The following is a 24,295-nucleotide window of genomic DNA, read 5'->3' as shown; positions in this document are numbered from 1 at the left end:
TTCCAACCTAGTCCTTCGTTATGGGCATTTTGGTCCGCATTTGGCGTGCCTCCATGTACATTTAACATGTTGGCTGGTCAACAGAACTAACGTTGGTCAAGATTGCAACAAACTCGCATTCAGGCGGGTAGTAAGTGACCCAATCGACATATTGGAAATAATACCATGGAGTACCATCCTCGTTGAGATCGAAATCAGCCTCGCAGATCTGCATACCGTTGAGAGTGTTGACGGGCTCATTGTGCCAGAGGTTGTAGGTGTTGGTGCCTCCTGATGGCCCCAGGAGCCAGTTGGGGTCAGATGCATTAGGAAACGACGAGGTATTGGCAAAGGCGAGCTGGCCTATAAGAGTAGGGTGTAAAAGAGGAATTTCCGTGTAGTTTTGTAAGAAGCCCTTGGGGCCAAAGTCGAAGATGGTACCATCAGAGTTCTGACCTTCACTGACAAGAACTCCATTGTCGAGGTTGGCAAGCAGCGGAGGAGAGCTATTGTCTATGGCAACATAGCTATATTGGCCATCTTTGCTGGGCCTAAGTTGAAGAGGCCTGAAGTTGTTTTCGGGGATAGAGTCGTCATAGAGGTAGAATGTGAGACCCGCGGTTGTGGTTACAACATTCTGGGCACAGAGTTGTCCAGTAACTTGAGATACGCCAGCGGCGAAAGCCAAGGCAGTTGCCATCAACTTATGAGACATAGTGGAATTGGTTTACACTCTTTAGTGTTGAATGAGAAGCCAGAATAGTGTTTGTTGAGAACTCCAGGGGAACATGATATGAATAGGGTTGACTTCTTGAGCTTCTTATAATTCTAGTCGGCTTTTTTGCCGAGCGGTAACAACATGGAAGGCGCATGAAGTTTGGTGATACATTGTACCACTACCGTCGGGTAGAGACGTAGTCAAGCTGAGCGCGATTAACGAGCTAAAACCTGCATCGGTACATTCATGCGGACAAGGGTGCTCTGCATGCGGAGAATACAGCGATTCCCAATTGTTGATGCTTTGCGCACCAACTAATGCTGAGATGTAACCTCAAGTATAGGTGATGTTGATAAGGTAGACATATCAAGTGCAACTCGAAACAGAAGAGCAGCTATTTTGTATACTACAGACGTTTTATCTACACCAGAGTAAATCTCGGTTCATTTGCAAATGGTATACTCATGAAGTAGCTTGACGGCTTACACGCTTGATTCACGTGCTCGAGCTGCGATAATCTCGGACATCACCATCTTGTCCAATCTTCTAAATCCGTTGATTCTTGAAGCTCGCTTGCAAAAATTGTTGAGCAGCTTCCATTTGTAGCTAGACGAGATTATATATTACATGTATGTAGATATATGCGAATCATGCAACTTTCCCTGTAACGTTATGGCAGTTGTACCAAAAGTGGAAGGTATTTCATTGTGGTTAATCAGATTACCATTTCAAATATACTAAACCGGTGATGATCTGATAAGCCATAGACGCGGGGAAATATTCATCGGTAATAATACCGCCTCTCAAACGGTACTAGGAGATTAATATAATCGATCCACTCCCGGGGAGATAACTACCGCATGTTTAAGTCGCAGACTCTTTCCTTGAATGCTTTTATAAAGTCCGTACAATGACACAGTCTCGTGTCTGGAATACGAATCGATGCCCAAGAGGCGCTCATGACGCGATGATATGCAACAAGGATGAGAGCGGGATATTTTCCGGCGGAAACTAATCACATACCGGTACGCCCTCTTCTGCACATGAATTGAATTGCCTAAATGCTTTCCAGCAACCTCAAACCTGTTTGTGCAATGCCAAGACGAGAAGCGGAGTATGACTGGATATGAGTAAAGTTGTAGTCTCATATACCCAGCATCTAGGCTGCAAGTGTCTCACACTTGCAACTTGCTACCATGGAACTCAGGACTATTGAACCCTTTCCCGGAGATCTTTGCCTCTGGATATACCCTAGCCAGATTATGTAGCCTGTCTACTCCGTCACGCCCTCCTGTGTAGGACATAGCAGTGGCGAGATGAGCATATGCGACTAGCCTCTTCAAAATGACGAGATATCCGGCGGGTCGATTGACGAAATATTAAGAGAGCTGGACACTAACTTCTCGCAAAGACAGCATCATATACGTTGCTATCAAAAGCTTCAAGCTAATACGGCATTTGCTGGGTTTTTCTCAAAAATCAACCGTAAGTCTTTTGTAAGCCGGATTACGGCGTAGAGATATCAGACTAACTGTACCTACAGGCACCGGAATTGCAAGCATTGTAAAGGCATATTACGCGTGTTGAAAGACAGGGTTGTTTTGGAGCCGTTCATCGCGACACCAACTTGCATTGCGGTTAATATCAGGACCATACAGGCAGTGACCGCAGCAGTCCAAGCCAGGTTATCACGGAAGAAAGTACTATAATAGTTTCTTCCCCGAAGTATGCCTCAGAAAAGAGAAACTGCTTTGTCCAATGTGTAGCGCGATAAGCGAAGCTCTGCCCCAAGGAAGGGAGGGTGGATCTTTGGAGTAATCATGTTGGCTAATCATTTCTCTTGCAAGTTGCCATTGTGCCCATGCCATGATTGGACCATCCAGACTTCTTGCCAAACAATGACACCTGATGGTAGTGAAGAAACCGCTCTTGGTAAATATCGGACAAGCATATGTTTACAGTAGGTGCTCTTCCACTCAATTAAGCGAGGGCGCCTTGGCTGATTTCGATATCGATATCACCAGCGCTTTCAAAGCTGCTAAACCGCGCCAATCAGATTACTTGTTCAATCTGAGAAATCCAGGAAGCGACTTGACAAAGGCCATTCCATAAACACTTTGTAGAAGGTGCAAGTGAATCCAATCCGCAGTAAAGATCCTACGACCAAAGGCATAAAGCTGTGTTGTGGGGCGTACTCGCACAATTGTCTAACTCGTCTAATTGCCGCAATAAAACATTTTGTTTCCAAGCATATATGGAGGAATAGGCCGCTACGCCATCTCTACTATCACCAATAAGTTCATAGAACATATATGCGGTTAGAAGGAGATCCAATTCAACATTTTGTCTCTCCAAGCACACGCACGTAGTGAGCAGAGCGAACGGTGTACGTCAGCAGCTCGTTGTATTCATAAATGCATATGATTGGCTTTTCAGTAGTAGCTATAAATCACATTGTTTCATTGCCAAGAGGGAAAATGACGGGACAGATGTATTCTTGATGGCTGTCCGACTACTACGGTCATATTGGAACTGGTTAGATATGGAAATCGATGGCAAGATGCGGCTCTCAAGAGCGTGCCAGAGGTTCTGGCTAGGTCTTGGGGTATAAACCGGGAATTATTAAAGGTTTCTGTTGATGAAGTACATCAACTCATGGATCGGGGAAGCGACGGTAGAAGATGAGGCCCATAGAGTATGAGAACAATAAAATGTACCTCAAACAAATACATAAACTTGATTCAACATACGAAAGGGATTCTGCAGAAATTTATCCAGTTCCTCGCTTTTAAATGGCGGATATGGCAAGATTCATCAGCAGATAAACAAATCGCGGCGTTGATGCTCTAACGCTACCCGGTAGTGATTGTAAGAATAAAAATACTGTAACTAAAGTTTCTCTAATGCAATCTTTTTCAGACGAAAATATACCTTTATGCAAAATGTATTTCAGATTATGAATATCTCCCATTCTTATCCTACAGAGAGATGATCTACATGGGCCTCAGTAGGCAAGTGGTAATGGTACTCGTAACATGGAAAAATAGGTATCATGAGTGGGCTGTCCTATCTTACTATACACAAGTTAAGGATAAGCCATTACATATGGTATCCCGTAACAAGAAAAGTTTCGATAGCTCAGTGAATTATGCCATGAAACAGATAAAATTCCATTCCAGAACCGCAGGGATTGACCAACCTTGATACTTTCCAAGATTAGAGATCACGACCGCATATCGACCATCTTCTGGCTTATGACTAAGGTAAACATGGGCTCAAAACCGCTACAAGTCACATGACGCCGTGTTGTGTACAGTGTCCAGTGTCCAGTCTGTTTCTCAACATAAACTTGTGCAGCAACTTGACGGTGGCTTGAAGAGTTTGGCTCGAGACTCCACTCCGGGCTTAGCCTTCTATTAATCAACCGGACATTCAAACACGAGACTCAAGAACGTGTGGGATGTCATCATAAAATTCATCGATCCATCTGTGTTCTGTCGAGATAGCGTTCGAGCGTGTTCAGCGCAAAAGGATAGCGAGGCAATATGGCTACACTATGCACCACTGGTCGCACCACCCAGGCGAAAAAGTCCTGTACCAGCTGTCGCAGTACGTGATATTTTCATTTCATCTCTAGTGTCGGCCGAGTTACGTGATGGAGGGGGTTTTGACGCAAATCTCCTGGACTCTGGCGGCAACAACAACGCGAGAGCCATTATGCTACTCGTATGTTGGATGATCGCAGACTAACTTAACCCTTCTTAGTACTGAAGATCGCATGCGACAAGGCACTGCCCGAGTGCACGGCCTGCAAGATGCGCGGCAAGACATGCTCGGGTTACAGTGAGAATCTATCCTGGCCACGGAAAGGCGACAAGCGCCGTGCGGCCATGGCCGACGTCCAGAGCCGGGGCAGATATCGAGCCAATCCCGTCGTATTCCTCAATACATCTAGCTGGGATGTAAGCCTGTATCGCGAGCACGTTGATACGGGAGCGCACTGTTAGTCTCATTGTGAACTCACCGTTTCCCCTCCCGCTCTTTAGACCCCTTGTCTGATCGTGAGTTATAGTGCAGCATATGGGGGCTTGGACGCCATCGATATCACCTAGCCAATCCATATGGTCATCAAAGCTTGGCTTTTGTAAGTCAGAGCTCGCCTGTTTTGACGAGATGAGATGTAATCATCGCGATTGTTGTTCGATATACTGAGACATTACAGATGGGCCACAGTTGCCAACGGCTATCCGCCTTGTCACATCAGGCACGTTTCATGACGATGTCTGCGGGCTCTTGTACCGGATGTCGCTTGGTGATAACACCGTGCCATCTCTTTCTCTCCGTCACTCCATGAATGCGATTTCGCTATTGTCGCTACACAAGTCAAATGAGGCCCTAAGATACAAGATTCTCGCGATTTCGTATCTTAAAGGCGCCCTCACGCAGGGCCTCGATAACAAATCTCGGCCACAGGCTATTGCCACTAGCTTGCTTTTGACGCTATACGAGGTAAGATGCGATGGGATTGTTATCCTACAAATCTTTATACAGATTCTAACCTTGTGCCTGCGTTGTGTCTTAGGTTCTGAGCCAGAGTGGCAAGACCAACGATTGGTCGGTATATTTCGATGGCTGCATGAAGATTGTCAACTCTGGTTTCAATATCCATCGCAAATATGCAGGAGATTGCGCCATCCTCCTCAACTGGGTCCGCTACCATAAAGTGTTATACAAGTTTAGTATAAAGCACTGGCAGCAGCGCACTCCGCAGATGGAAATAATGGCCAAGTCAGATATTCTCGTTTCTGATTCAGCAAACGACATAGATCTAATAACGGTAAGAATCTTTAACCGTTCATCAGTTCATACTACGCTGTTGCTGACGTCTTTAACCCCCAGATGCATAACATGCTTGGCTGCTCTCCCGAAGTACTAGACTTCTTGAGCGAAGCAATGGACCTCGTCAAAAATCGAGACGACCCGAATTACCTATCCATCAAACGCTTACGGGCAATTAATGAACTTGAGCTGCGACTCAAAGAGATTGACGACTTACGCGACTGTTTTGATGTGGGAGCGGAAGACCTTACCATCAGCAAGGTTACAGAAAGCATGAACGACAGATTATTCCAGTTTGCTTTGATCATCTATGTCGACCGGGTAGTCAAAGGCGCGTTCATGTCTTCAACAACCTCCCAAAGTGCTGCCGCCAAGGCGTTCGTTCTTCTGGAAAAGATCCGATTGTACGACAGGCCATTTCCGCTCTTCATCCTCTCTATTCAAGCAGAGACTGATGAGCAACGCCTACTGATTCTCACCACAATCCACCGCACCATGGAAGCAAGGCCAATGAATAACCTGGGGCCGACGGAGGAAATGATCAAGAAACTTTGGGCTCAGCAGGACTTGCAGGGACCCGAGCAAGCAGATGCACTTTTCCTCTTGAATGCCGTGATTAGTGCCAGCAGCATGCCGCCGACCTTTACTTCACCTTTCGTAATCAACGCTATTACTGGTGCGAATGGTGTGCCGTTCTTATCTATCTAGTCTACCGTGAAGGCATTGTTCTTGCATTTAAATTGCTTTTGGATCATTTGCGACAGCGCTGGATATTGCATATAGAATTGGGCTAGGCATAATAAATGTACACTGCGTAAATAAAAAGACAACAAGTAGTCATGAACTTGATAAAAAGACATGGATTTACTAATAAACATGTCCCGCGTCCGTGAACTCCATTCTACTGACAACCCAGTTCAACAGTACTACCACTGCGAAATATCAAATACACCGTTTCTCTCCAGAATTGTGTGTAACAACATCACTACCTAGGTATCCATCTGCCGGTACCTCGCTACCTACTTAAAGAATCGACAATCTTGGCAACATTTGCAAAAGCAAGCTCATCCAAGGTTTCTCGCCAAAGTTTCTCCGCAATCTTTTCGCCTTCGGGCTCATACACAAGCGGTGGCATTCTAACACAAAGAATATTAGCAAATTGTCATCTGGCTGTTGAATCAAGGCACTTACGGCTGGACTTTTCCATCTTCGAGATACTGCCCATGGGATTCCGCTCCTTGTTTTACGGCTGCATCCGTAAAGGCGCGTGCTCCAACCGACAAGGGACGCCCAAGAAGAAAATAAAATACCACCATAAAGACTTTTTGAAATGGGCTGGTCATTTCGCGAGCAAGACTCGACTTGCATAGGCCAGGGTTGGGAGCGTTTATTATGGCGACAGACGACGGTACCCTCTTGACCAGCTCTGTTAAAAACATTTGACCGAGCAATTTAGACGTGGCGTATCGATCTTGGCTATCAAAAGATTTGGGGTTGTCAAAAGCAGCCAACAGCGGTTCCGAGTTCCTCTCTTTGAACGCCGCCCATGCAGCTGTATCGGACGAAACAATGACAAGGTGCCCAGGCTGTCCAGAGATGCTCTTCTCCTTCAATACTGGGAGTAGCAGCAAGGTGAAGAGAGCTGTGGCAAGATAATTGACTTGGATAGTCTCTTCATGACCTGTGGAATTGTTTTTCTGAAAACCGTTCTTTATGAGGCCTGCATTGTGGATGGCTATGTCAAGACGCTCAAGCGTTTTGGTGCGCTCTGCAAACGCCATGATCGAGTCATAGCTCGATAGATCAAGCTTCCAGACTTCTATAGCAGCAGTTCTGCCGGGCTTTAGGCCTGATAACAATGTTTTCTTCGCCTCTTCACCACTTGCTTCACTGCGAACAGCAAGAATGAGCCTGTCGAGGCCAAGATCCAGAAGCTGACGGCTGCACTCAAATCCTAGGCCTGTATTGGAACCTGTGACAATAGCAGTCTTCCCGCTGAGATCTGCGTCGTTTTGAGTCCATGCGGGAGGCGACCTAAAGAGCTGGCGTTGAATGAATGCAAGTTGCGATGCTCGCTGTTTGGGGGTGATGTCGAATTTTGGGGCCATTGAAACGGGAATCTTTGTGTAATGACTATGGGTTTGGGTGAATGATGGTCAATAATGATGATTACAGCTGTGAGAGAATGCCTCGAATTTAAATAGATTTACGCTTTCTATATATCAACTTAACCACTGAGTAATGATCATTTCGAAAGATACCTGTCTTATGCTTCCGAGTTGCGAACTCCGTCTCGCGCCTTTCTACGTCTTTTCTCCGACAGTCAAGGGCTGGACTTACCGGGTCGCATAATGTCGAATCCTGCAGGATACGCCATGCTGCTATCAATATGGGATCAATACAGGTAACGGATTTAGCCACCTTCTTAGTGCCGATCAACCGCGAGTTTACATGAGCTTGGCGCGATTGGCTCCCGCTAACGCACAAATGAGCATCGACACGATGGTAGAATATCTGATCTCATTCGATAGATCGCCGGCGTTAATGGAGAAGTGGCTACATCTACTGGTCGTAAGTGGAAAAGGAGAGGTTATAAGCAACCGGCATCTATGCAACCGCGAGAAGTCGGCAAGCGGTGCAAAGCGAATGCCGCTGCACTGCAGGCGGCGTTAACAGTAAATAAGCATCACAGACGCGAGGTGCTATGTTACAACACTTTGGCCGGATGGAGACGTGCGTTTGCAGATTCCAAGGTAGGAAAGAAATTGGCAGCACCGGGCTCGTTTCATTGTCCAGTGAAAAAGGCGATTTTCTTTGCATCGCGGCCAACCTCTATAAGCACTAGATTCGGATCCAGATTCTGTCTGAGCCGTTGTCTACAAGAAATCACACGTGAACTCTGTGTTACCTTCTAGCTCATCTGATTCCATTTGACGCAAGAAATACCGCAAAAGAGAGAGAAAAAGGCACCCACAGCATCTTGTTACCGTGATGAAAATTATTGGTTATTGCAAAGCTGTGTAGATCGGTTTAGGAAAGCCTTCGGGAAGAAACTCCGCAGGATGCAAGGGTTAGCAGGCTGCATTCGCGGAAGCCTGGATTTCGGAGGTCCGGCAAAGACCGAGCGGCGCATTGGTCACGTTGCCGTAATAATCAGAGTCTGATGCTGTAATCTAAGGAACTGTGCCTGATATCGGGCATCTAACGATTATTGAATTTACCAGAGCGATCGATGGCTTCTGTCGTTTATATTAAGGTGCTTACGACAGAGATGTGAATGGAGTCGCTTAAGTGCGCAATTTGCACGGAGCACCCGGCAAGCTAGGAGTCTTACATAGAGTCTGTTGCGACTATACTTTTTCACATTGTGTTCTTCTGTAAAACGGAATTCTTTAATCACTGCCTCGCTTTTATACTCATTTCTGATAGCACCGAGGATTCCGTTGATGTTGTCGTACAAGTAACCAACTATTCTGGGTACGCTCACATTCCTTCTTCTTCTCTTTCTTTTACACCATCTATACCACTACACTCGCAACGTACATTGAGCAGGCATTTCCCCACATAGCAGTCGGCGAAATAACGGTGACTATACTTGCGAAACACCTGGTTTCAATCTAGGCATTCAAGATATAGAGCAAATCACGCGATATCATGAATTGCACTTATGTAATTTGCACACATCTTATTCAGGAAAGCTTCGATAGTGATCGACACGCAGTATAAACCCTGTTTGATGGCTCTAATCTGGCACCAACTCATATACGCAGCCCACGTGCCAAAAGATTTGAGAGCCTTCAAATGTCAAGACCATGCATGTGCAAACCCCATATCAGCTGCTGCTTGTTCAGCCCAGCTCAGCCGTCAAACTCTAACCCCAGCTTATCAGCTCATCAGCCACAGCCCATATTTGCCACGTCGAGATGGCATCCAATCAGTGGAACTCAATGGCAGCAGCTGAAGCCACATTGAACCAACAGCATGAACTGCCGACGTCACGTCTCCAGAGCTGACAGACTGTCATGCTGCTCAATATAAGAATGAATCCCTTCCGAATAGCTACCATACGCCCCTAGTTATGGTATCTGCGCTAGAGGCGATCGTAATGGAATGAAGCTTTTCCGCTTGCTGTTGGAGACATCTGCGGAGAAACCGAAATGTGAAATGGCACGGCAGATACCTCTACTCTCAGGGTCTACGAGAGCCTGGGTCAGCGCCACCGTCAGGATTCGTGGCGGCGCCTCAGCAGTTACGAACCAGTCCTCTGGTACATGATATATGGGGTTTTAAACAATCCATTTCCCCTCATGCCGTGGCGATGGCCAAGGTTTCTCGTGATATTAAAGCTCGTTCTCCCGCCCGGGTCGCCCTTCGCAATTGGTAGCATTGGCGTCCGGATAGAGCATCACATCTTTTGCGAGACGAATTCGGCGAATAGACAAACATGTGCGACAACAATAGTCTAATTCGTTCAAGAATAACGGGTTTATCCCATCTAGCCAGGAGAAATTCGACGAGCGACACGTCGACAGGAGGTACCAGTCATGACTACATCCCCATTATTGTTATGAGTGTCATTGTCGTGGCGATTATTCTGGTACTCCTGATCCTTGCGTACGTTTCAAAAGTCCCTCCAGTCTTATCCTTCCATCATGCCTGAAAAATACAAGTAGCTGATACCTATAATATGTAGTCAATACACAAAGGTGCTTGATCGGAAAAAGCCAGCCAACGGGCTTGATGATCCAGAAAACGCACTGAATGCCGGCAAAATCGAGAAACTGAACCAGAAGGCTCCAACTCAATCCTTCAAGAGCTGGAAAGAGAAGAGCGAGGAAGCTACTGATTCTGTTAAACAAGGCACTACTTTTGTCGTATGGTAAGCTGTTTCTAGCAGCTGCGGTCCAAATAACAAACTAACAAGTGGTAGTGCAATATGTTTGGAGACCCTACAGGAAGACGATACGATTCGCTTGCTATCATGCGCGCACATTTTCCACTCGCTTTGCTTGGGGAAATGGTTTTTGAAGAGGCATAATACTTGTCCGCTTTGTAAAGCATGCTTCATGTCTTCGTCGGAAAAATCCCCGAAACCTATACAGATTCCAGAAAGAACTCATATCCGATGAGAAATGTCAAAGCATAGGTAATATATTTGATACCCGGCGAAAACATTTAAGAAGACACATTCTGAGCTCGTTATTGTGCTACTGCAATAGTAAGGGGCAACACCAGCCTAAGCGTCAGCTGTTATGGCTGGCATGTTCAGATAGACTGCCGTAAGACTGTTTCAACCTCTTGGAGGGTATCCCCAAGTCAGGCGTAGATATTGCCATTGCCTACGCTACGAATGAAGTAGCAAGAACAAATTCGCCACGAACCCGAATTTTCGCCAGGAAGAGAGCGTGCAAGAAGCGAGAAGTGTGCTCTCGAGAAGTTGTAAGACGATACGTTCAGAAATGCCTAGAGAGGAATGTATTTAGAATTATTTCAGTAACATCAAAAACCTATGTCGCGGTCCTTGATGGGTATTTGGTTGTTGTGCGATCGCTAGCTTGGTGGCAGCCTATATAATACGATTACTGGAGTGGGGTGTTGGAGAGGATGGCAATCATGTTACTCGACGAGGTAAAAGCTACAAATCCATGTTGTAAGGCTTTGATTGCATTTGCTTTTGCCCAGCAATCATTATGCCTCGCAATTGATCTGGCGTGTGCTGCTCTAAAGGTGATGCATCAATTAAGATCTGGTCTAGATTGAACATATACGACTGTTGGCTGCCTTGGACACTGCCGTTTCAAGTAGCGAGCGTGGAAAGAAGAAGCCGGAAAAAAACAACTCGATATCCGAGAAGCCTTCGAATACAATGCGATTCAATGGCGCCTGCCAAGACGGTGCTCTTTGCCTAAGCACAGTAAGATGAGGGTAGAAGGTTGAATGGCAGCCATCCAGCTCTATACATACCATGATGGGAGGATTTGGACAGATTTGGGAGTAACATAGGCTACAGTAGCGACAGAAATGAGTGTCCGCTTTGTTAATGTAAAGTTCTTTTGCACACGGACTATTGTCTGTAACGCATTATGGCTGATACCGTGGGCGGCTTCCAAGCAGATCTAATAACGGCTGTTAAGAGATTGTTAGTGGAGCCGGGCTTTCAGGGCCACACAGCCAGGCAACGTGCAGCTAAGGCTAACAAAGCCTTAACAGCGCACATAACCTCTGATGCCTTTGAGAGTATAGTGTTAGAAGGTCGCCTGCAATAAAAACAGCCTTCCGCCGTAATGGAAGTCTGATTGAAATACCCTTCTAAACGGAAGCCTGAACTACAACCTTAATAACGACCTATTCCACTGATTTTCCAGCCGTGCGGACGATCTTTTTAGAACCAAGAGACCTACGCCTCGCAAGCTTTTACTAGGGTTAGTGCTTGCACTTTGATCTTGCAGTATGTGCCGGCTTGCTCGAGGAACTGGAACTAGTTGCAGGTGGGTTTTCCCTTTTGGAGAAGAGTAGCTTTTATCACGAGGGGGTTTTCCCACTGCTATCCTTGCTTATGGGCCAGAGAGGTGGTTGCTGGCGCTCTGGATTGCGGCAGCGAGTGTGAGGAGGATAAGGAATCTGACTGGCAAAACTGCTTTGGGATGGCCTAACTACTGTTTGAATGTGTTTGACACTGACCCGAGCTATAAAATGACCCTAAGAGAGTTGGCATTGTTCATCTGTATTAACTACCTGTATTATTTAATATAGAAAAGACAGCTATACTATAGTATTAGATAGGCAGTATGTCAGGCCCGACCTGGCGAAGCTATTAGCTAGGCCACATGGCGTACAATACACCAAACCAAACCAAACAAATCAAAAGCCACACAAAGAGTACATGATGATTAGAGGAAGTTCGCACTGTACCGGCCACAGATTCTCAAAGTGGCTCGCGCGGAGGGAAACTTTACACTGACAAAAGCGGACACTCTTTTCGGTCCCTATTTATTGCAATAATGGGCTATAAATCCCGAATACCTTGGCCCAAGGTTGAAGACTGTTTCTTCTTGGCTCCCCCCGTCGTTTTAATGCGGGCTCGGGCCATCAGTGTCTCCGTGCCAAGAGGTCTCTCCATATTTGAATAGTATTGACTCGGTAAAAGCGCCGGTCGTGTTGCCAATTTGGGTAGAAATAGGAAACCGTGGTGTAAAACTTATCCCTCATATCGGGCGTACTCGTAACCAGGTGCTTGGGGATGCAGGGGAATAAATACGCCCAGAGATAAGCTTACTGGAACATTAGAAGATGGCTTTATTCCGTGCTAGACTCATGACCAAGTAAGCTTAATCCCTAACCTTGTCTTAAGCCATTCAATACGGCTCCGTTTTGGGGAAGAGAATTGTTCCGGCTAAATGGTGGCAGCTTCACGTACTCCGTACCTATGTTTCAATCTCCGGCCCTTAGAGTAGGAGAATAGTATTCCGATAGCGACAATGCTAATGCCCTGCTATTGTTGGCAGCATCATGCCTGCCTAGAGCCATTGGTCACTTAGTCGGGCCAAGTGAGCTTGCGTGATTAGAAGCCCCAGCGCCAAGGTTACATTCTTTCCGAGCTTCCCTTCCGAGCAACGAGTTTGTATTGCTTACAGGTACGGCCATTGACCATCTGCCGGCTTTCAATGGCATCATGTATTTCATTATTCTTCGGATGAAATGGCAGTTCGCATGGCGTTTGATATGAGCCATCGACGTGTTTAATACTGGTATTCCACCTTTTGTACACGGTGCTCCAGACTCTGGCCGGATCGTCGTGGCCACTATTGCATGTAAATATCAATGTCTCCTTCCGTTAGGCGGTTCAAATTACAAACTGGAAAGGCCGGCCCCTGCGTTGGGACTCCCTGTTGCCGCCATCACACTATGCAGGTACGAAAACCGGCTCTTGGCTCCCACATTGAGACGCCAGCGTGAATATCAATCTCAAATCCCTGCCAACGGAGTTTTTGTACTTGCGTCATCCCTCCTAGAGATCTGTGATTCAAAGGGACACAGTGACATTGGATGAAAATTTATATATTAAGGCGAGTAACGACTACTGCGCCTGCCAGCCCCGTTTAGGTTTCCGTAGCTCCTATCTCTGACTGATACAGTTCTTCTACCATGCGGTCTCATCTATTTACTGCCTTTCTTGCTTCGGGCGCTTTCGCCGCTCGAGAGTTCCTAAATGAGCCTGACACTGGTATCGATGATGTTCTCGGCGATCTTCCAAAGGGGACTCTGCCGGATTTATCGGACATCGTTGGACTCCCCGACTTTGACTGGGCCGCTCGTCATTATCTCCCAAGCAAGAATTACACTTACTACCGTAACGGTGCTGCAGGAGAATGGTCATACCGCAACAATCTGGAGGTCTTCCACAGATACAGGCTGAGGCCCAGAGTTATGGTTGATATCACCAACATTGAGAGCACTCTACCGTTAGTTCCAAGCGCAAGAAACATTGTTTGCTTTATTTCTGATAGCCAAATCATAGGACAACTATTCTTGGCCATAACTTCTCTGCGCCCATCTTCATCAGCCCGTGTGCTCGTGGTGGCTATGGCCATCCCGAGGCAGAGCTCAATCTAGTAAAAGGTGCAGCAGCCGGCAACATTCTCTACATGGTATGTCAACTGTTGATGACCCGTAAAGCAAGCTTTTTACCACATGTTCGATTCTAACTTTACAAAAACAGCCGGCACTCCTCGCATCATACACGATTGAAGAGATTGCTGCTGCCAAAGCGGAAGGCCAAGTCGTTTTCCAACAGGTAGAAATACGCCAAATATTCGTTTGCAGCCACGATTATCACTAACACAATTGAATTATAGCTCTACCTCTCCTCAAACGACACTGAGACCCAAGACCTTTTGGACCGCTCCAAAGCAGCGGGTGCAAACGCCATTGTATTCACTGTCGACTCCGCGGCAGATGGAAATAGACACCGAGCTGCCCGCTACGGTGTCGGGTCCGCGTGAGTTAAACCAGGCCATCATCCACACTATTACATGTTGCTGACTATGGAGGGTAGTGACTCTGAGTATACTTATATCACTGTATGTCTTCGGGTCTCTAATTCTTTTTTAACCGCTCTATCATTCATTGATACGAATCGCGTCAATGGTCTGTTACTAACTTGCGATTCTTGTAGTGGGATTATTATAACAAGATCACTACTATGACTGATCTTCCCGTCATTCTCAAGGGAATCATGACAGTCGATGACGCCAAACTTGCTGTCAAGCACAAAGTTCCGGCTATCATCCTCTCAAATCACGGCGGCAGGCAGCTCGATGGCAGCCCTTCGTCTCTTGAAGTTGCTCTCGAGATACACGAAAAAGCTCCCGAGGTTTTCAAGCAAATCGAAGTCTATGCCGATGGTGGTGTGCGATATGGTGCTGATGTGCTCAAGCTGCTGTCCCTGGGTGTCAAAGCTGTTGGCTTGGGTCGTCCTTTCATGTTTGCCAACGTCTTTGGCACTAAAGGTATCGAGAAAGCCATTGACATTATTAAACATGAAATCGCCATTGATGCTGCGAATCTTGGCGTTGGGAGTCTCGAGCAGATTAACCCCAGCTATGTAAGAATAATCTTTCTGCTTCATTTACCAAAGGCTAGACTGACAACTCTCATAGGTTCAGTGGACCCCCAATAACTGGATGGGATAACTTTACAGCCAGCCATAACACGACACTCTTATAGTAGCCTCTGCGACCTTAATAAGCCGTATAGAATGCGGCGAGAGATACAATATCTCATAAAAATAGACAAATATATAGTTTCAAGGGATTTGGCAATAGTTTGCCGGGTAGCAGTAGTAAAACCTTCACGTGAATCTGATGTGCGGATGGCACCCAGGATCATGATTGCTAATATATTCCAGGTATATAGGATTGGTCAAGTCACCGGGCTACATGCGTCCCCTTGTGAAACTATTGTCACAGATTTATACCAAAAAAGCTGTCCAAATAGTTCTAAAGAATGTACAGACAGTATCCTAGTTCAAAAGTTGATCCCGCCTCTTGGCACTGCTATCCATCTTGCATTGCAGACGAATTGTTAGCTCATTGTTGATATTCTGCATGTCGAGGCCAACCGTCCGTCAACCTATGTTATTCCCTATCCGCATCGTGCAGTTCCAGAGCCACAATCACTTCCGACACCATAGTCGCAGCAGCCTCCAGAGGGCGAGCACTCATAAACGTGATTGTTGACACGCTTAGCAGTGATGATGTAGCCGTCGCCGTTCGACCAGACACAGTTGCCACAGTATTGGCCTTGCTTCAAGGGGTGCAAGGTGCTGCATTTACAACCAGTCTTTTTACAAGCCCGTTTGTCCAGGGACAGAAGGGATCGTTCTTCGACTTCGGCAACAGCCTCCACACGGGCCTCAATGTCGACGCCAGCAACAGCTGCCGAGGCCAGGGGAGCAATAAGAGCAGCGAGGAGGATGAAGCGCATATTGGAAGCTTTGTTATGTCGTTGAATTTGTGTGATGATGACTCTTTGATGAGGAAGGACTGTGGTAGACTGTTGATGCCGATGATCCGAAACGGATTGTCGGAGGGGCTTTTATACATTCTACCATGTTCGCGATGGCTTCCTTTTGAGCTACATCTACGCTTAACCATTATCATAAGCCCCGGGGAAGAATGGCTCCGGCGCCCTATTGATATGCCCAATCATCAGGATCAGAGATACAGCTGGTCTTGTGAAAATTCCTTTGAGCATCATAGCTGAAGTAAGACGATGTTCCGAGCAAGGATGATCTGCGTAGCTGTAGCACTTCACTAGCACGCTGTTTCACTTTCAAAGTGTGTTTGGCGCAGACAGTATACGACGTACCCCGCTTACATGAGGTTACATTGCATCAAACAACTGTGCAGGTAGGAGGCAAAACCTGGAAATCCTTCGACTCAAACACTTGATTGGCTGTATCACCAGTAAGCAATGGTTTCTATTCCTCCATGCCAATCTATTAGCATAATGTGGCTGATATTGGAATTGGTGTAGCTCATCCGCGAGTTTGAATAGTGTCCTACCGCAACGCAGCACTGACTGCTTTGACAAAATATAATTGGTTCATAATGCAATATCTATGATCTAATTGCTCCGTAAGGAATGAAACTGTACAATGTTGTTCGATTATTACACGGACGGTGAAGTTTTCCCTGGTGCATCTGTGGCATATGCAATGGTGATGGGATTGTGCACTTGTCACCGATACTATTTGAGAGTATCGTAAAGCTGAATACGAAAAAGAGTCGAGGGTTGAGAACGATTGAGGACCAGATCTTGCCTTCACATTCATATGTTCAAGCCAGCATTATCTCATAGCACTGTGCTCTCTCCACACTTCTTGTATTCCTACCTCACTAATATCATGACAGCTGAATACGTCGTATTCTCACTGAGGGCCGATTGCATCTGGTTAGCCTGTTGTATCAATTTCGTCCAACCTTTCCCAGGATGTATTCATTGGAGCCCAAACATAGAATCTTTCAGGTCGGCGACAATGTTGGTGGATCTTGGCGTGGATGGCCAATATGGGCTGGCACGAATCAAATCGACGAGTGTCCCCCTTCAAGTTGATTCTTCGATTTTCTCTATTAGTGGAGCTCTAGGGTACAGGATTGCCCGTGAATATAGGATATACCAACTTCGCTTTTCGAATATTGAAGCATCAGGTCTCTCGATCAGCTTATTACAGTTATTGCATTGGAAGGCAGGATAGGCATCATTCAACGCACCACTGTGGCAAAAGGTGATAAGGTACATATAGTGACACATCCAATAACTCATTTTTAAGCTTCATTAATAAGATTTTCTAAGCTAATTAACCTCAATGCAGGCTGAGCACGTCCGCTAGTCAAAATAACAATTCTATTCTGATGAGAAATCATAACCTAGGGTATAGTATGACCATGAGACATTCCCCTTGCGACGTGAATCCTTCGTGCACATGTTACTTTCATATGAGATCTTCCCTTTATAGAGACTCTACAAGCTCAATCGCCTTGTGGTCAACAATTGCTGAGCCGTATCTCTCACTCATAGCATGGACTCGCTCCTTGGTTTGCAGTTTGTAGGGTGTAAGCATCCATCCAATACCGGACAGGAGAGATTTGCGGTACTCAACCAGCACCTCATCAACAGAAAATGTTGGTCCTCCAAATTTAGCGAGAGAATCGAGGTAGTGTTGCAAGATGGACATTTCATGTTCCTTGCGGTCCTTGACGGTCAACGCTCCCACAGCAAAATAGGCAAGATCGTGGAAAGCTGATCCCACGTGGACGAGCTGCCAGTCTAGGAATCGTGGTTGGCCGTCGATGAAGTATGTGTTACCCTGATGAGGGTCGCCGTGGAGGAGACATGTGAATTTTGGGTCACGAATCTTCAGGTGCTTCTTCATTGCGGCTGTGATACGCTCCTCGTTCCAGTCAGAGGGGAAGTGAGGTCGTGATTCGCCAACAACCAGGCCTTGCCACCAACTACACAGGCTCAGGATGGTGCTGTCATAGTGTTCCGGGTCAGTGAGCCAAGTGGGAAGATCACTGCTCTTGTCTCCCCAAGTTCCGGCGTGTAAGCCGGCGAGCTGCTCAACACCTGCCTTTACCTGGTCCACTGTCCAGGTCTCTGTCGGTTCTCCGAATGTGCCACCTTGTCGGTTAAGGTCGTCCAAGATGACGATTCCTTGCTCGCTGTTCGACCCTGACCACCAGCACTTCAACATGTCCACGTGGCTCAGTCTTGGGGCGACCCAGGTGAAGAATCCAACCTCTCGAGTGTAAATCCGAATCATGATATCTGGATATTGGGCGACGACAGCCTGATTGAAGCCTCCCTTGAGACAGATGGCGGTGGGCTTGCCAGCCGCACTGGCCGCCGCTGCATCCTCATATGTAACAGTGATAAATAGCTTGCTAGCAGTTGCGAGGAGAATCTGGTTGGTGTATTCAAAAGATTTGACCTTTTGTCCTAGGACGCTGGAGAGCCACTCTGAGGAGATCTCCTCTGGGGCCAAAGGGAGCTTTTGTTCGGTTTCTGACATGGTGGAAATTTGTTACTTGCTTCCAGATGGTCTGTAGTGAGTGGTGATTGCAGATAGTCAAGAGAACAAAGGATGTTGGCTGGCTTTTAATTCTGATTAGACCAGACGTCCCCCAGACCGTCCCCCAGACCGTCAAAAAGATAAAGAACCCGCTCAGGGGCTTACAAGGCATGAGGATGAGCTATTCCATATACTTCCTAGTAAGGAGCACTTGTGAACAGCTTCACCCAACAACACACCTCTACGGTCATAGTCATCACTACAGGCTAACACTGCTCGTTTAGGTACTTCCTATTCCGTCTTTCACCGCTGCTTTGGACGGAATATAGAATGGCTTTTCGCCCATGAGGAATCAGAATGAGCTCTAGATAGACATGGATGTCCCTGCTGTTGCTACATTCCGCCGTACGGAGTAGTGGTAGTAAATTTGCAAGGGTTTGTCACATGTTGACGGCCTGTCATGCCCACAATTCCAAGGCAGCAGGGGAAGGGAAACCAACAACAACGACCGAAAATGTACCGATTACAAAACGAAAAACACGCAATACCTCCCGATTGAAAACGATCCACGGCCAGCTAGTATTGGGTCTATGAGCCCACGTACATATGCAGTCTTGCTTAACGTGAGACTTGAAGACTGTACAGTGGTAGCTACGCTACTACCTTGGGCTTCAAATAGTCTTCAATATGTTCCTGTACATAGTGTTGCAGAATGACTGAGTGAATGGCCGTGGAGATGTAGAATGCGGCCGCAAGCGTTCCCTGCGCCCCTGATGCTCTGGAGAAAATACCAGTAGTAGTATAGCTTGACAAACAGTATGACCTGTACTCCGGAAGGCCTCGCCAATGCTACTCACTGCCGTTGAAGAAATGAGTCGACCCGCTACGTCCACATTTATCCGTCTTAGACCTAGCTAACATGAGGCATAGCTTCGTCTTGACCAGGTTCAAACAGCCTAACGCAAGGGACAGGAGTTCGACACTACAGTAGTATAAGAATCCTGCATACAATCTTAACGCGTATACGTGTACAGTACCGCGGACTTTATAGCATCTACTACAGCTGTTGCCCCGGCGCGACTCAACGTGGAGTGGTTATATAGTAAAGAAATGCAAGACGCTAGTCTTCACTTCTTGCATAGGATAAAGCATTCAAAGTGCCGTTATTCCGTAATTCCGATAGGCAGATATACACGTACGGCACGGAGGGTTCTATCCGGTACGGCGTTCATACTGTACATATGCGACGGGCATGCTATGGGGGTGGAGTGCGTGGGCACCACGATCAATACAGGGGGAGACACAACCGCTGTCGAACTTCCACGAAAAGACCGAGGAAGCTTCATCTTGGAACTCATGCCAAGCGATGCCATAAATGTGTCAAAAACGTGATAAGAGGCCCACAGGGTGAAAGAGACTCTATCCGCTCAACCCCCTGCGAAATGGCATCTCAAGGCGCGCTGCTGCTTGCTTCCAAGCGCCAGTATATATTCTGAGGACTAAGCAGTGGCTTCACGGAGGCTACTTACAAAGGCGTCTCCGATTTGACATGTTGCGAATGAAAACTAATCTCAACCCAGAATTGCCCAGTATCAGGGTAGTCGTATGCCTGATATGGGCAGCAGGGAGCAACATCCGTAAGCCGAAAACAAGGTACGAGTGCCGCGGCAGAATTTCTGTTTTTAGCAATTTTCCCAACTGATTGACACGTAGCGAGAACCTAGCGCGGCACTAGCTCACCGGCATCCCCTTTCCTCTCCCCCGTACGGCGGAGGAAATCTCGCGTGACCGATTGCTCTCTGCGATTTGGGTTGTGACAGCGGTTTAGAGATATCAACCGCAATTGGACGAATTGCCTTGGGTGATATAGATATGTAAAATCCTGCAAAGAATTGTTGCTTTTGAATTGAGTTTCCAAATAGGTACTTCTCGCATTCGAATTCCTCATGATTGGTGGTTCTGACAATGTTACCCCGTACTCGTAGGTATTTGAGTTGTTGTTTCGACAGGAGCTGACCCCTGTTTCCATGCCTTGCTCATGCCAGTAATCCTTGTACACGAAGGGCTTGCACGTGGGAGTGCCTTGCTCGGCGATAACCCAAAGAAAAGAAAGAATGGTACCGCCATGGAGTACGGAGTATGGGGCAGTAATGGCAGAGAGAATCAAGGCATTCCACGTCGTATGTAATACGCACTCGTAAGTTGCGTTTAAAGCCTGTCTGTACCTACTACCAGGGTCTTTATATTGGATCCGGAACAATCCGGAAGACATGTTCTTCCAGTAGGCCGTCTCTCAGATGTGTTAGCAATGGGGTGATGTCCGCCCTCGGCAAACGATATTAGGACTAGGACAAGCCAATTCTACTACGTACGAGTACTAGGGAGCTTACTGTAGCTGTGGCACTTCGTTGCCGCGGAAGGCTGTGTACATCCCCGAGGGCGTAAGAAGTGAGCAGTTCTACAACTACTCGGCTCGACGAAGAGGCACATCATTTCCTTTTACAGATATCAACCCAAGAAAGAGGGGCCAAAGAGTCATTTTTGTAGGCTAGGGTCGAGTTACTGACTAAAGAAAGGCGCTACATTGTTCCCCCGCAAAATATAGCGTACCAGTCATGTACTATCCCTGTCAGAACACAACCCCGTCTTAACTCAGCTCCCTCCCCTGTCCACGTCTGACATGGATAGAGAATGGGTCGTTGTCAACCCACTCTCCGTTCACGCTTTAAGCAGTAGCCCGTATCGATCTTTGCCCGCAGGAAGAACCAGTTGAACTCGGTACCCCTGAGGTGCAATGTTGAAACAAGGCAATTTTTTTTCCCTTCGAGGGATCAGGGAGTTGTAGTAAATTGGTTCAGTGCAAATCTTTTGTATTAAGTAATCAAATGGTAATGAGGTACGTAGGTACTTGTACTCCCTATGCCCTGAAGTGGCAGGCAAAGCAAGAAGCTTGGATAAACAACCTGATGCCGCTGGATACCTTTTTCTCCCTCTTCCACATACCCGCTACACCTCCCACAGTCAGGCATGAGAATAAGGTGCCAAGATGAACCCAAGGGATAGTTTTTGGTCGGTGATGGTGGCGTTTGTTGTCATCAACAGCGTCACGGTTGGGTTGAGACTATGGCTTCGGATTACAAGTAGTAGCTTTGGATATGACGACTGGGCTACATGTGTTGCTTTTGTGAGAAACGGACTTTACCAACCTTCCGCCCCCGTCTATTAACCCATTGATATGCAGGGCGTCTTTGTTGTCTTCTGTGCGTTTGAGTTCCAGGCCCTTGGCTATGGGTATGGCTCCATGGAGATGCTTCCTGGATACAATCCAATATTAGCAGCCGAGGTTGGTTGCTCTCATTGGCCCTGAAGGCTCATCGTGACGTTAATTATTCGGCAGTTCTTCGTCATAGCGCAGCTGTTATACCTTATCGCGCAGCTGGCTGCAAAGGTCAGTGTGGCTTTAGTCCTCTACCGTATCGCGACAATGGCGCCTCTGATACGAAAGATCTTGATCGCCTCCATGGTTATTCTGTCTATCGTGTCTGTGGTAGCAATCTTCATGTTCGGATTCCAATGTCGTCCTCTTTCAGTCGCCTGGGGCGTTGGCACTGGCACATGTCTACCCGGATCGACCATCGCCAATGTAGCATATGCTGTCTCTGCTGCGGATATTCTCTTCAGCTGGTTATACGGAGTACGTGATATGGCTTCGAAAAGCGCATGTTCCCAAAGCCAAATACTGTCCGCGCTTGCAAACAAATGTCAATGACTCCATGGCTGACCCCTGAGAATCAACAGCTCATGCCGATTTACTTGCTCTGGAGCGTCCAGATTAGCATGCGAACAAAGATTGTCGTGTCAGTTCTGCTGGGCTTTGGCGCAGTGTATGTAGTATCAATTCCTTTGAAAACCACCTTGGTGCTAATAAGGGGTAACTTAGGAGCTGCATTGCCACCATTTTGCGACTCAACTATGCGGTTATGGTTGCTCAGATACCATCTACGGCCGCAGCACAGGCTGTCAACTTGCTTCTAACGGCAACTATCTAGTATGCTGAGCCTACCACGAGCAGAATTGCCAAGATACTGACCAAAACGTGTAGTTCCGCTACTGAAGTCGGCCTGGCAATCTTCTGTGCTTCGCTTGCTGCACTGAAGCCGCTCTTGAAATTCATTCCTTGGATCCCTGGCTCTTCCAAGGGCACTTCCAAATTCGAAAGCAATCTCGAGCCACGAGGCCCAAGCATTCGCCTCCAAGACCGACAGGTGGATACAGGAAGCGAGGAGAGCATTCTCCCAAGTAATCACCAGCATCACATCCAAAAAACGACACATTATGAAGTCAGCTACGAGACGCACTAGAGGCTTCTACAAATCTTTGGCAATCCTAGGGGTATTATCCACCCTTTGATCTTAAAAGCATTTTGCATTTTTCTTTTACCCATTATAGACTTATAGCTACCTGGTGTAGCGAGGACTGTTCCTCACTAGTAGTAATATTTATGTTTCTTTCTGCTATACAGTAGCCAACTTAGATATATTCAATTTGTTGGCTCTTGGCCAGTGTTATTAAACGTGTCTGTGCCATTTGAGCTGCACTGCGCTTGCTCCCTATCGGACAGTATGATCACCAGTACTCCGTATCCGCCATGGGAAATTCTTGCTTGCATAGAGCTCATAAAGCCGAATTATGGATGTATTGGTAACCAGTTTTCTTCTCGTAATATCCCCTACATTCATGTACATGGTAAGCATATGTAAGCATGTGCGACAGACAAAGACTCAATTTATCCCCTTTTCGTTTCAGAATGCCTGGGTTTAACACACACACTACTACGCACCAAGTCCCTTGAGGACTAAAGAATGGTAAATGAATGGCGTATTCGGACAAATAAACAAAAAGATATCGGTAAATATATCTGGGATCTCCGGAGGATTTGCAACTATATCCATCGTTTGAGCCGCGAATCGTGGCGATTAATTCTCCGTATGAATTGGATGCAAATACACCGCCGCCTATCGCCTACAATTTTGTAGTGGCAGACTGGCGGTGTTTTTTGAAGCCCGCCTGCCGACGTCCTACTCTAGAACCTTGACCGAGCCGAGCTGGGATGCCTAATGGCGGGTATTAACTGATTAAGCAGCTGCAGAAAATTTGAAGCTCGTTCTCGCCAGGCACTGGATGACAAGGTAATTGATTGGCTTGAGTAAGCCCATCTCAGGGATGTGGAGATGCACTCCGTACCCTGCAAAAGACAAAATAAATATTGGCCAGGCCTCTGGATTTAACGCCGGCATCGGAGTTGGTATCGATAGATAATTGCTCAAAGCTGCTCACAATCCAGGGCCCAACTCCATCTGAGATCGAGATAGCACACTCTTAGACAGTGGTGGTGAGATACCCTAGATTTTATTTGTTTTGCGGTTATCCCATTGCTGCACCCCTAGCATCTGGGTGGGTGGACAGCCCCAGACAACACCAGTGCTGAGAAAGACTGCATTCGCAAACACACTATGGGGTGCCCTTCACTGTTTAGCATCTTAGTCTAAGGAAAAGGGGTAGTACTAGTCTCAAAATGAGGGCTTACTGGTATACAAGTTTTCTATACGAACGGGTTACCAGTTTTGGGCAGATCTTCCAATGCCGAAACGCCCTACGTTGGTGCTATTCCTTACTTGTAGAGA

The 24,295-nt window shown here is 46.8% G+C and overlaps 8 protein-coding genes across 8 annotated transcripts; 4 read left to right on the top strand and 4 right to left on the bottom strand.

Moving 5' to 3' along the window:
• Nucleotides 1–61: 61 nt before the first annotated feature.
• Triagg1_7517 (uncharacterized protein) lies at nucleotides 62–679 on the bottom strand (the record flags this gene model as incomplete). The annotated part of the gene is made up of 1 exon (XM_062902261.1): nucleotides 62–679. One exon carries the CDS (start codon nucleotides 677–679, stop codon nucleotides 62–64), a length of 618 nt encoding a protein of 205 aa, XP_062753574.1.
• Nucleotides 680–4,242: 3,563 nt separating this feature from the next.
• Nucleotides 4,243–6,244, top strand: Triagg1_7516 (transcriptional regulator family: Fungal Specific TF; the record flags this gene model as incomplete). The annotated part of the gene is made up of 6 exons (XM_062902260.1): nucleotides 4,243–4,306; nucleotides 4,463–4,699; nucleotides 4,770–4,841; nucleotides 4,920–5,206; nucleotides 5,280–5,534; nucleotides 5,597–6,244. 6 exons carry the CDS (start codon nucleotides 4,243–4,245, stop codon nucleotides 6,242–6,244), a joined length of 1,563 nt encoding a protein of 520 aa, XP_062753573.1.
• A 307-nt stretch (nucleotides 6,245–6,551) lies between these two features.
• Triagg1_7515 (uncharacterized protein) lies at nucleotides 6,552–7,644 on the bottom strand (the record flags this gene model as incomplete). The annotated part of the gene is made up of 2 exons (XM_062902259.1): nucleotides 6,552–6,672; nucleotides 6,728–7,644. The coding sequence occupies 2 exons, from the start codon at nucleotides 7,642–7,644 to the stop codon at nucleotides 6,552–6,554; spliced, it is 1,038 nt and encodes a 345-aa protein (XP_062753572.1).
• A 2,459-nt stretch (nucleotides 7,645–10,103) lies between these two features.
• On the top strand, nucleotides 10,104–10,574 carry Triagg1_7514 (uncharacterized protein; the record flags this gene model as incomplete). Its single annotated transcript, XM_062902258.1, has 3 exons — nucleotides 10,104–10,150; nucleotides 10,230–10,410; nucleotides 10,467–10,574. The coding sequence occupies 3 exons, from the start codon at nucleotides 10,104–10,106 to the stop codon at nucleotides 10,572–10,574; spliced, it is 336 nt and encodes a 111-aa protein (XP_062753571.1).
• A 3,107-nt stretch (nucleotides 10,575–13,681) lies between these two features.
• Triagg1_7513 (uncharacterized protein) lies at nucleotides 13,682–15,228 on the top strand (the record flags this gene model as incomplete). The annotated part of the gene is made up of 7 exons (XM_062902257.1): nucleotides 13,682–13,998; nucleotides 14,055–14,184; nucleotides 14,256–14,330; nucleotides 14,392–14,534; nucleotides 14,592–14,616; nucleotides 14,712–15,140; nucleotides 15,196–15,228. The coding sequence occupies 7 exons, from the start codon at nucleotides 13,682–13,684 to the stop codon at nucleotides 15,226–15,228; spliced, it is 1,152 nt and encodes a 383-aa protein (XP_062753570.1).
• Nucleotides 15,229–15,679: 451 nt separating this feature from the next.
• On the bottom strand, nucleotides 15,680–16,021 carry Triagg1_7512 (uncharacterized protein; the record flags this gene model as incomplete). Its single annotated transcript, XM_062902256.1, has 1 exon — nucleotides 15,680–16,021. The coding sequence occupies one exon, from the start codon at nucleotides 16,019–16,021 to the stop codon at nucleotides 15,680–15,682; it is 342 nt and encodes a 113-aa protein (XP_062753569.1).
• A 1,528-nt stretch (nucleotides 16,022–17,549) lies between these two features.
• On the bottom strand, nucleotides 17,550–18,611 carry Triagg1_7511 (uncharacterized protein; the record flags this gene model as incomplete). The annotated part of the gene is made up of 1 exon (XM_062902255.1): nucleotides 17,550–18,611. The coding sequence occupies one exon, from the start codon at nucleotides 18,609–18,611 to the stop codon at nucleotides 17,550–17,552; it is 1,062 nt and encodes a 353-aa protein (XP_062753568.1).
• Nucleotides 18,612–21,846: 3,235 nt separating this feature from the next.
• Nucleotides 21,847–22,972, top strand: Triagg1_7510 (uncharacterized protein; the record flags this gene model as incomplete). Its single annotated transcript, XM_062902254.1, has 5 exons — nucleotides 21,847–21,954; nucleotides 22,009–22,305; nucleotides 22,410–22,495; nucleotides 22,552–22,659; nucleotides 22,714–22,972. The coding sequence occupies 5 exons, from the start codon at nucleotides 21,847–21,849 to the stop codon at nucleotides 22,970–22,972; spliced, it is 858 nt and encodes a 285-aa protein (XP_062753567.1).
• Nucleotides 22,973–24,295: the final 1,323 nt, after the last annotated feature.

The sequence above is a fragment of the Trichoderma aggressivum genome (genome assembly GCF_033847375.1).
Source record: "Trichoderma aggressivum f. europaeum strain CBS 100526 chromosome Unknown scaffold_033, whole genome shotgun sequence".
In the NCBI taxonomy this organism is placed as follows: Eukaryota; Fungi; Ascomycota; class Sordariomycetes; order Hypocreales; family Hypocreaceae; genus Trichoderma; species Trichoderma aggressivum.
The sequence above is the reverse complement of the archived record's forward strand: the minus strand, read 5'-3'. Positions and strand labels throughout refer to the sequence as shown.